At 42.3% G+C, this 12,043-nt stretch overlaps 1 protein-coding gene across 4 annotated transcripts in view; it reads right to left on the reverse strand.

The window, feature by feature from the left end:
* The window catches only part of LOC110981663 (muscleblind-like protein 3), a 158,929-nt gene that overhangs the window by 69,597 nt on the left and 77,289 nt on the right, over positions 1-12,043 (reverse strand). For 3 of the 4 annotated variants that reach the window (XM_087145425.1, XM_087145426.1, XM_087145428.1), the window contains one exon: positions 1,664-2,816. The exons of the other annotated variant lie outside the window; for it this stretch is intronic. In XM_087145425.1, the coding sequence (XP_087001551.1) occupies positions 1,664-1,825 (162 nt within the window). In that variant the 5' untranslated portion in view covers positions 1,826-2,816. The remainder of the gene's footprint in view (positions 1-1,663; positions 2,817-12,043) is intronic. 4 annotated transcript variants of the gene reach the window in all.

Consider the following 12,043-nt stretch of genomic DNA (forward strand, 5'->3'; position numbering starts at 1 on the left):
TTGACCCCCAAAATGTGGATTTTCAAAGAAAAATTGCATTTTCAGGGAAACTGGGAAGAGCTGATTAAATTAGACTGAATTTCCAAGAATTAGTTTGAAGCAAATTCACATCCTTTATCCATTCCACGATAAACAGACCGACGCATGCAAACCCTGTCCTATCTGCCATATGAGATTCTTTCCAAAAGCTGATTTACTTGAAAAAAAAACCAAACAAACAAAAACATCTGTATCTTGCAATCCACAATCCACTTCATGCAATGGGAAATCTCTCTCGAGTAAATTTCATTTAATGCGCCTTATGCTCCTAGCAGACTAATCTCTCCTGACGACCATCTTTCTTCTGCCAAGTTTGACATGAAAGATGGTTTTCCTATAACAGGAAATCCTGGCTTTTGAAATCACCTGCTGGCCTTTCAAGTTTAACCGTCTCTTTCTTTCTTTAAGTGGGAGGTAAAACAAAATTTATCGCACAATATCAAAACACAACCTCAAAAACATTTCTACAATTGGTCAAAATCAGTAGCTGACAGTTTTAGGCGAGAAATCTGGGTAGGCCCAGACATGTACATGTACAAGCGTGAATGAGTGGAAGATATCTTCAAGTTGACTGCACCCACTAGGGGGTTGACTCTTGCTGATAACAATTCAAGTTCCTTCTTTCAACAATGTCTTTGCAATTAATTGTACCAATCAGGTGCACTTTCTTTGTTCCTCAGCTCTGTGTCATGAACGTTGGCGCTTTTGGGGAGGAAACACGTACATGTATGCAAGTAAAGCATAAAACTTGTAAATTTGATTTGTTTTGTCAAAAGACAGTTTGGCACTAATCTCTGATGTAAAAATATAATGGAATGTTTAGGAAAACTGCTCTTTGCTTCATTTCTGGAAGTAAAAGGCCAGTAACGTTTCTGCACATTTTAGAAAATGTCACAGCGCAAGTCCACGATGGATGAACTTTGCAATTAATTCTGATTACTGATGAAATAGCATTCGTGGGAATTACTCTGCTTAATTAACAACTAAGTGAACAACACAGAGTCACATGAATGGTCAACGAGGAATTGTCACAAGTTACAATGTGTACAATCAATACAGCTCCCGCAAACTGAAATGTTTGCTTATACTAACACTTGTGTTTAAAGAAATCAAAACTGGTGCGATTTTGAAGGGTTGTTCTAAGTTCCGTTCAAGATGAGCACTCATCAAAATGAAGACAAATGTTTGTGAAAAACAAGATTAATAACAGAAAGCTGACAATGTCTCGCCAGTGACTTCAGAACATCTTCCGTAACGCTAGATGCAGAGAAGAGTTACTTCAAAAGACATGTGCAGCGACAAAGTTTGGCTGAGAAATGTAAGACTCAGATGTGATTACTCATTCAACTGACAAAAGGCTGAGGGCCTGACAAAAAGGAGGTGCCCTTCTAATGAATGTGAACAAAATTTAAACAAATGCAGTTTATTATTATTGAAATCTCTGATGTCAGTCCTGGGGGGGGGAGGAAATAGCCAGATGACAGTGCCTATTAATTACTTAGTTTGGATGGTGGCCACATGGGGAGAAAGGGGGTCAGCAATGGTGTGAGGAACCAGGGATGGGACTGAAGAAGAGAAAAAAACAAAACAAAACACAAAGACAAACTGAAAATAAGTAACATACCTTGAGGGAATCAAAGCAGGCCGTCACCCGTCCGTTCTCCACCACGACTGACTTGGCCGGGTGCGCGTACTTGCACTCGGTGTCCGGTCTCTTGCACGCGCCGCGCTGGAACTCACGGCAGGCCTCGAGCATAAGCCACTGTGTGTCTCTTACTATGGCCATAATGATGCGGCTACGACCGCCAAGAGTCCGCGCTGGGGCCCCCGATCAGCTCAATAGCGGGACAGCAGAAGTCCAAGGGAGCAGGGTTCGCTGGCACTCACTCAACTCACGTGGTCTACTCCTCCACTCGTCAAAAACAAGACAGGGAAAAAAAAAGGTTGTGTTGGGAGAGGTGGAGGGGGGAGGGAGGTGTTTCTGTGAGAGAGAGAGAAAGGGTAGCAGGCGAGGTAAAAAGCTGCACCTCTACTCCTTAGGGGTCGTGGGTCAACGTCACACCGCTTGTTGTTCTGTTCCGAGGGAGTGTGCAATTGAAGTTCAGTGAATATTTCAATGAATAATAACAGTCGGGCAACAATGTGGCAACCACCGGGCACACTGTGCAAGAGGTGTACGGCATACAAGCAGACAGCTCCCACGTCAGCTGCATAAAGACTACATGTAATTTAATGGGCGCAGCAAGCCGAGCAAAGCCAGGCAGAGTCAAGGGGGGCACAGGAGCAGGTCCAGCTAGGTGTTTTGTTCCTTTTCTTCCTCTTCTTCTTTCCTTTATCTCCCTGAGGAGGCACCAAAAATCCAGCAAGGCCACAGGTCACCGGCTGACAAATCTTGTGTGGCAGCGGTACTTCATGTGGCAGGAAACCAGTTGTGTTGCCACACCGACAGACTGACTGGGAGAACAGGGCCTCAAGCGGTGTGATTCAAGACGAGGACTGGACTTGGCTTGGCCGGGTGGAGCGATGCGAGGCTGACATGTAACGCAGGGCAAGCAGGCAGGCCAAGCTGGGCAGGGACTGAGCAGGAGAAGCCAGCCGGTAGTAGGCGACAAAATGCGGTAGTGGCCCCCCTGAAAAAGACCCAGTGTGAGCGTGCGAGCGTGTGTGGGTGGCCGTGCACTAGACAGAGCAGTCAGAGGGCTGTGCCTATTGTCCTTGGACTTGGCTGAGCTGGGAGCTCTTGCAGTTTACTTTGACCAGGTTTTGTCCCGGGGTTCCTGTGGGTAGCACAGACAGACAATAGACAGAACAGAGGGAGAGAGAAACATACAGAGAAAAGGGAAACAGGAAGGGAGAGTGGGGGAGAAAAAAAACAGAAGAAAAGCATGCATGAGCTCAGTGAGGTGAAAAAACTGAAAACAAGCAAGCAGCATTTGATTCCAGATTTTAAAAAATCCCTTTTATTCTAGTACTGGTAGTTTGGAAAAATGTTTGATTGTCACACTGTGGCCGAGTCAGGATTTTGAATCAAGGTATTCTTGTCAAGCGCGATTGTCTCACTTTAGACCCTCCAACAAACATCATCGTTTAACCTTCATTGCACAATTGAATTTTTTTCATTTCTACTTCAAATCCACTTCAAAATCAGTGACACCAATCCCTGTTTATCTACATTTTGTACAAACCTGTAAACCTTTCATAACTACAAATCTTAGTCACCAAGTGTAACAAAAGAAGTTGGTGGCACCCCGCCAAAACCCTGACTTTCTACAAAAAAACAAAAAACAAAAAAACTTTTCGCTACCAAATACGAATCTATTATTACCTGTCATGCATGGTGAATGAAACTTCTAAATCAATATTCGATTTATAGCCGAACAAGGGCATGCATGATCAAAAAAGGTGAAGGCCACAGCCAATGTTCAGGAATGGAAAGGGGGATAAAAAACCCCTACAGAGAGCAGATTAGCCATGCTGATGTCAACTCGTCTAGCAAGCATAAAAATTAAAGCCTGACACGCTCTGTGTGGCCTCTTCGAATTCTCACCAGGGTCGCTTCAAGAGGGAAAAAAGAAAACTTGCTACCATGTTCATAGACAGAGGTATCAGTACCTTTTTTCCAAAATAGGTTTTCTGAAAAAGTGGTTGTAAATACTGCATGGGTAATTCCAGAAATTAGGGGTCCAATTTTTGGTGTCCCTGTCACATCTGACACAGGATTTTGTAAGTTCAGAACACACTCTCTATTTTCCAGGAGTGATGAATTAATGCAAATTACCTGCTAAACAAATAGTATTAGTACTAGTTTGAAATCAATTCCAGTGATATTTCTACGTCAAATAACAAAGGTCAGATGTAACAGGGACTCGAAGATGTCACACTTTTGGACCACTAATTTCTGGAATTACCCACATACCATGCTTGTGTAATTTCAAACAATTCTGGCTTAGACATGTCATACCAGGGGTAACATTATTTAAAATTGAGGATTACTGACCAATTAGTGAAAATCATTTGACAGAAGGCATGTGTGTGCTAGCATGTATAACTGATTCAAACTTTAAAATAAAAGAAATGTGTGAGTCAATACTTCTTTGTGAAAATCACAACTTGGCAGTGAACATTTCATGGAAACAATTTACGCTGGATTAATTCTCATTTCCAGCTGTTATCCAATAACAAAAATAACTGAGTGTTAAGCTAATTTATTTTTCTCTCAGGAAATCACTCATTAGGAAAACATTTCGTTTTCATTTTTACACGGACCAGTCAATTTTGACAACTGAGAGCATGACAGCAACTATGACAATTGCAAAACTGTTTTTCCTGGGCACAGCACTTGGTTTGCGTCTAGACAAACTGACCTCTTATGCAAATCCACCGGTTGCCATGGCTGCCATGAAAGAACAGGCCAGGTCAACCACCTGACTAGTGTGGCCCCAGGGCCATAAACTCACAGTTGAAATGAATCAAAATTGAAAACAATATTCTCATTTGTCTGTTTTTTTTTTTTTTTTTAAAGGGATTTCTAACACACCCCTGGGCGTCTAATGCTGGAACAAAATGGCAAGGTTGTTGGCACTGAATGCCCAGAGGGTGCAGTACAAAGTGATTGAGGGCCGACTCTGCAGTATACGAAATGCCAGCTTCCGAGGAAGTGAAAAATGCCCCCAAGTGCACTGACCAGGGTGCTGAAAATGCCGACCATTGTACTTGACCTGAGAGGGGCTCTAGATACATCTCCCTCCTCCATGCTTTCAGACGAAAGCCGTCCGCACACTTTCCAAATCAAGAGTGGCCAAGGGGCCTGCCATCAGTTCTACTTTGAATGTACTACACACAGGGAACAAATGACTGGTGTTTGTCCAAGAATAGTTCACAAGATGTCAACAAGAACCAAAAGAATGCCCCGGGATCATTTTGACACAGACTGGAGAACAAGCTGCATATTCTAAACCAGAGGGTCTACTTAATGACTTGACAGTAATGTAAAAAAAAAAATTATGTAATTTCTATACATCTCAGCAAATATGAAAATAAAATCAATTTGAAGGGAAGAAATGTAGGACTACAGTTGTATTATGAAAAACTGAACTTGACACTTTCATAAAATCAACATCAAGACAGGGAATGATCGTACATGTAATGCATTTTTTGAAAAAACTGTCCAATGACTCTGCAGAGATATTTTCTGGTTAAATGCAGGATACCTGAGCATCTTGTCCATTGACAGAGTATCACAGCTACATGTACAACAACTCCCACACTGCAGCATATGTGGACGAGACGCCCTAGTCATTTTTCCAGATGTTAGACCACAGCAGAATTCATGATCTGAATCAACAAAGGCGTTCTACAAGCTTAACCTTTCGATCACTGCACCAGTGTCATCTGTTGATGCATTTTCCTCCAACTGATTGTGGATCAGAAGTAGGATCATCCCAGGAAGTAGAATATTGAATCTGTGACCTTGTGGAAATGTGTTCTCCAAATGTACCCCCCAAACCTGCGTGAGGTAAGTTGGTGGAATTGTTCTTTTCTGTCCGACACACTACAGTACTGTACCAAGCGGGCCTGTGAATTTATGAAATCATATCCAGATGTGACCTTAACTGCTCTATACAGGGAAGATTTCTTGACCTTCTCATTGCTGGTGTCAGACAGCCCAGGGCTAAGCCTACAGGCCGGCTGCTGATTGGCCAAATCCTGTCAGGTGACTGGGATGGAACTTTGATGGACAAATCAGCTGTTGTCTTGTTCTATGTTTAGGTTTGATCTTGGATCGGAAAAATAAGAAAAGATAAGGCACATGTACGTAACAATCTCGGCTATTTAGTATGAATTCAGAGACACAGAATGCCATTCCATACATTTTCACAGAGTTATCTAAAGTATTACAACTACACAATGACGCTCTAACCTTCGGATATGGTACAGGTGAAGAGTTACCTTCACTATGGCGACACCACAGTTTTGAGAATGACTGTCTCCTAAATGTGTACAATGACAGTTGGATTCGTCAGCTTTAATCAATCCCAAAATAAGAACTTCTTTCCACAGTGAGGAAGTACTTTGGAAAGCTCTGCAAGGTCAACTTCAAAGTTCTTAGACTTGGCGCCTTTTCTAGGTTGCATATTAAACATGTTTTCAAACAGATTGAATGTCTCTGCGTCAGGATTGCTGACTTTCTTCTCACGATTGCCGGGGGTAGAAGAAAACGCCACCCGGGGAGCAGAAGGACCTGGCTGGAAATGTGAAACTGCCAAGAACATGAGGGGGGAAAAATAAAGGAGACCGTTTGACCCAGAAAAGAGGTCCAAATGTTTCTGTATTAATCTGGTTAGGATCCTGGTTTTGGAGCGGGGCTGGTTTCGGGCCGGGAATTCTGGTGTGGTGAGTTGGGGAGACAGTGCCACCTGGTGCGAGGAAACTGTGTGGGAGACATGCCAAATTAGTGTCGGGAACACAACTGATTCCTTAGAAAAACTCATCTGACGAGATATCTGTACACACTGCATCTTGCCAAATTTTAGAATTATCCATGATCTCTGGGAAAAATTGAAAACCTCAAGCTGCATGAGACTTTCAGTTTTGCACGCTATAAATCTGAAAACAAAAATTAGGAAATGATATGCACGCAGCCTCTTTTCAAAATCATTGGCCTACAATCAACACTGTATTAAAATTTAACGTTAAAAATGTCCACACTTTTTAATTTATGTGATATTGCAGCAGTAACAAAATGTAAAACTCAGCTAATTTGGAGTTCTAACTCTACTGAAATGTTGTGGGTTAATACTGCATGGTCTGCTCTAATGTCACTCCCGGCGAGGGCGGGCAGAATCTTTTAAAGAATCTGACAAATTCCAAACGCCACTCCCTTGTGAATGAGACGCAATGGGGAATTCAAACCCTCTCTGTTCAAGAGGGTAGAGATGGCCCGTAAATCTGGGCAGGGATTCATCCTCGTAAATCTATCTCTCCCCGTGCTTGGCTGCGTTTATTTCGTTGATCTTTTCCCCCCCTTCTTTTGGATGGCTAATGAGGGATACTCCATCTCTAAAAGGGTCTTGGGAGGAAGTTGTCAAAGTGAAAAGTGAGAAACCACAGGACCGGGGTCCACAGTAATTAACAAAACCCCTGCAGTGTGATTTTTTTTAGGTGCCCTCCTTTGGTTTTTATCTATGTGTCGAAAACTATAATGCAAAGGTTGCTTCAAGTATTAAAATGATGTATGGTCTTGCCAGAAGCTCCTCTTGAATTGTTTGTAAATTACACTGAATAGCACATGCGTGTTTAGAACCCAACAGATTGCAGTTATTGTTGCGAAGTGGTTTCCATGAATTTTTGATGGCAAACATGAAACTTCTGTTGATGTCAGTGTTTCTGTAAAACTCAGATTAACTGTTTCCCAAGATGTTGTTTGTGTTGAGGAAACTGCTCACAGCTCCTCCTGCTGTCACTTAAAGACATCACGGAAACTGCATATTACTCTTGGAAAAGGAATTGTTTCAGCTGTTACAGAATGTCCACTGTGACTGTCCTAACAAGAACACATTAATTCAAGCCTTAAATCATGATTTGTCACATTTAAAAGGGGAAAAAAATCTCAAAGGAGAGCCTTTAAAAAAAAAAAAGGGACTCAAAATAACAGGAGGGAGGGAGGACCACACGTTTTTCAAAGTGTTCACCGTTCACTGGTACACTTTCTGTCAATTTCAATTTTCCGTCCAATTTCACTTCACTTTTCATCCTTGGGTACCCGGGTGATTGCCGCAGTAACACACTACCAATACGACCGAGCCTCCCCAGCTCCTCTCAGCTGTGTGATCGGTCCCCGTGATGGCAAATTAACGCCGACTCGGGGGCAGTGCAGCAGAGGGAGGAAATCCACGGCACGACACCGGCGCGGCAACAGAGTGGGAGGGAGGACAGGGAAGCCGTTCATGCCGGCTGGACTCCTGGAGTAATTACGGCACCCCAAAATCGCCGCCGTGCCAACGTGATACATCAATGGTTGAACCGCAGCCCCCCCGATTCTCCGAGGCAGGCATTCAGTGGAGCATTCTTGAATGTGACCCCTCAATTCAAAACTCTCAAAGGAAGAGGATCAGAGCAGAGTGATTTGAACAAAGAATTTCCATCCCCTTTATCCTCCTGATCAGCAATCTGTTTTTTTTTCATCCTCTTTTTTTACATCAAAAAAAGTAAACGGGTTTCAGTGACATTAAGAGAACAAGTAAAGCAATTTTTAAAATAGAACTACAGCTGTCTAGACAAAGTGACGTTGACAAATCAATTCCAAGAACTGTTCAAATTATTCTCAGTTGGGCCATTGGTGTCTTTGTTGGAATGGTACTGTATAAAACTAAATATTTAGGTCATTAAGGATAAGAGATGAGTCATCTGGATGCTGGGTAAAGAGTTGTGATAACTGCTTCACAAATGGTTCAGCTTATTGTCTTGGTGAATAGAAAACAAATTCATTTCAATAATCCTGATGATCTTGCTAATGCCTGGCAGCAGATTTAATGCACATTGATGTGGAAAGAGAGCAGAAACTAAGTCAGTGCAGGTATCAAAACACGTAAGAATAATATGAAACTTGACAACTGACAGACAAAAATCAATGACCTCTTCATCAAAATTATTTTTATTCAAATATTCCATCATGCATGTAAATATGTCTCGATTTTAAGGTAAATTTACTTGTCTTACTTTCTCTGACTGTTTTTCCCCTTGCCTTGAAACCAAACATGTTTCTAGAAGGAAAAAATTATGAATTTTAACTGCTGGCTGTGTAACTAAAAGACACAGCATGTCATGATCGGCTCTAAAATTGTCAAGAGGAATCCAACAGTACCCCAACGAGCAATAATCATAATTGAGATTGACTGCCAATAAGGAAAAATGACTGCTCCAATCACAAAGTGGAAGGGCATAAGTGAATATATCCCAAAGCAGAAGACAGGGGCAATTTTTGGGTTTGTCTTTAAGGAAATGTACCAATAGTTAAAAAATGAGACCACTCCGGAGAGACATAAAAACATGACTCATGAAACTCTCGCAAACTAGTCAATGCGATTATTCTATCACTCAGCGGGTAATGACGAGTCTCGGGGAATAGCAATGCATGCGGCCGAGTGGTTATCGTCTGGCGAGTATTCTAATTAAGGTTGGGGCCAAGTCAGACACCGCTACATTAGAAAGGCAGGAGGAAAATAAAAAAGGAATAAATGCTTCATGCTGAACACGGACTGGGGAACGGGAAAAAAAAAAAGCATCTTCCACCGAACACACCAGCGAAAAAAGGCACCGTGTTATGTATATATATCAGAAGCACTTGTCTTTCTGAAATAACGGTTGTGGCTCAGGTAAATAACAAAAAAAATGAGGAAAAAAAAAAAACCGATGAGTGTTTTGGTTTTTGGGAGAGAGAGCGACTCGATGTACCGGGGTTCTTGGCACGTCAAGCCGAGTGGGGCTGAATTAACGCCATCTCGGCAGTTGCAACGACCCCCCACGGCAGATCACTTTACACATTTTAATACTGATGCGGAGCGAGTGTGCGACGCAGGCTGAATGCACAATGTTGTTGATGTGGGCCGGCTTTCTCCAGAGATCTGGACATGAAACTGTCCGACGAGACTCTGGACTGCTGAGTGTGCACACCGCACATTTTGGCAAACTTTGCTGCTTGCTCCTTCTTCCTTCATGAATTTGGGCATTTACAGAGATGAATCATTCACTGGAACAAAGTGGCAACCCCCCCTCCCCCCGGCCAGTGTTTCGAAATAGATGAACATCGGGTCTCCAACACCTCAAGTCCAATATATCAGATGAGTAATTCTGAATAATGTTGTGTGGTCAAAGTTTCAGCTTCGGAAAGTAACTTTCTCAAATTGCTAATCTACAACTTCTTTTTTTGGGAGGGTGGGCCATTTCAAGGATTTCAGAATTTGTTTGCTCTTTTTTTCAAAATTCCAAGAGGTCTTGGTGACAGTGATGTTCAACACCGGTTTACTCTTAAAAAAAAAAAAAAAAAGAAGGCCTTATCAACAGGAGCCTCAACACAGGGGCCATAGACCTGTGTCTCATTGTTCAGCTGGTCAAACACCCGCGCACGTAAGTAAAATGAAATCACATCTGAATCTTGGGGCAATTGGAGACTGAGTTTCACTCTGACTTGGGACACAGTTGCCACAGAGGTACATGTACATATACAGCGTGCCCTGTAACTGCTTCCAAAAATATTGTCTTACTATCCACAATATTTATTCCCCCTCTTTCCTTGTAGTTGCAATGAATGCCCTTGGGCAGGGTAGATCTTGTTGCCAAATAACAAGCCTATCAAATGAGACTGACAAACATAATACCTACTGAATGACACAATGCCAAAAATATATACATGCAATAAAAGAGTTATTTCTGCAGAACGTAAGTTGATTTTCCTCAAGGCACTTTGATTCTCTATAAAAGTGTTCTTCTAAAACAAACTACACTTGTGTTGAAGAATCATTTTTTTAAACATAAGTACATCTTTCTCAAAATAAACACTGAACTCAAAAGGAAGTTTTCTCGAGAACATTTGTGTTTAAGACTCTGATTAACGTTCGCTTTTTATTCAATGAAGCAGAAGTCAAGAAACGGAGAAACCCAGAAAAAAGCCACTCTCACTGTACCAAAGCCTCCAGGGGTTCTAACTAAAAGTATTTCACAAAAAGTAACCAAAAAGGCATGCCTTTGACAGAATAATATTTTTCTTCTGTTACTAGGATTTGCTCAAGCTAAAAAGGCTAAGGACTTGATAAACAGCTTGTGCTAGTCCATCTTTGGGTTACTTTCAAAACCACAACGGACACAGTGAATGGACGTGGTAGTGTTAACATCAATCCTTACTGCTTACAGTTTGTCAGAAGAGTCAAATTTGACTTGTCGGAACATTTGCTGTTTGCTCAAAGCAATGCAAAACCATTCGTACTTCATTCCGAAAACAGGAGAAGGAAAGAGAATTTAATCAATGGAAATGAAAACAGTTCTGAGTTTGAGTCTCACCATGAACACCCCCCCCAAAAATCATTACATTTATTTACGTTTCATCTGACTCATCAGGTGGGGTGGGGGGAGAATAACCTCAAAAAAGAAGGGGGGGGGGAAGAGCAGGCATTGCAATTCCGTTTGGGGCTAATTCAAACTCGGGCCTAAAAGCCTTTGATGCTTGGAAATAGACATCGATGTGGCCGGCGGGCCGTAAGAAAACACATCTAAGAGCCACATTAAAGATGCAAAGTTGTCTAGGCTCTTGAGCCAGAGAGGATGCCGGACAGGAGGGAGAGAAAAAAAAAATAAAAAATCACAAGGCGGAGTGTCCTGCACTGAATGGCTAATGGCCAGTTCAGCGTTTGTCAGGCCAGTGGCCCCAAGTACTGTCTGTAAACTGTATCTGTTACCAGTGGTCTCTAGCTAGGGTACTAGATACTATTCTTGCCCAGTGATATACCCAATCAGATCACACTGTTACCAGTGGTCTCTAGCTAGGGTACTAGATACTATTCTTGCCCAGTGATATACCCAATCAGATCACACTGTTACCAGTGTTCTCTAGCTAGGGTACTAGATACTATTCTTGCCCAGTGATATACCCAATCAGATCACACTATTACCAGTGTTCTCTAGCTAGGGTACTAGATACTATTCTTGCCCCAGTGGTACACCCAATCAGATCACGCTGTTACCAGTGGTCTCTAGCTAGGGTACTAGATACTATTCTTGCTCAGTGATATACCCAATCAGATCACATTGTTACCAGTGGTCTCTAGTTAGGGTACTAGATACTATTCTTGCCCAGTGATATACCCAATCAGCTGCTTCATTTGACTCGGACCGGCCAACCGACCCCCGGCAAGCTCGGTGGTCGAGTGGTTAAGACATCTGCACTAGTAAGCAGGAGGTCGTGGGTTCGAGTCCCACCCGAGTAAGCTTGTGAGGTGTTTTTTTTTTTTTT

Source organism: Acanthaster planci, linkage group LG14 (genome assembly GCF_054643075.1).
Source record: "Acanthaster planci isolate LZ-2023a linkage group LG14, COTS_SCS, whole genome shotgun sequence".
Lineage (NCBI taxonomy): Eukaryota > Metazoa > Echinodermata > Asteroidea > Valvatida > Acanthasteridae > Acanthaster > Acanthaster planci.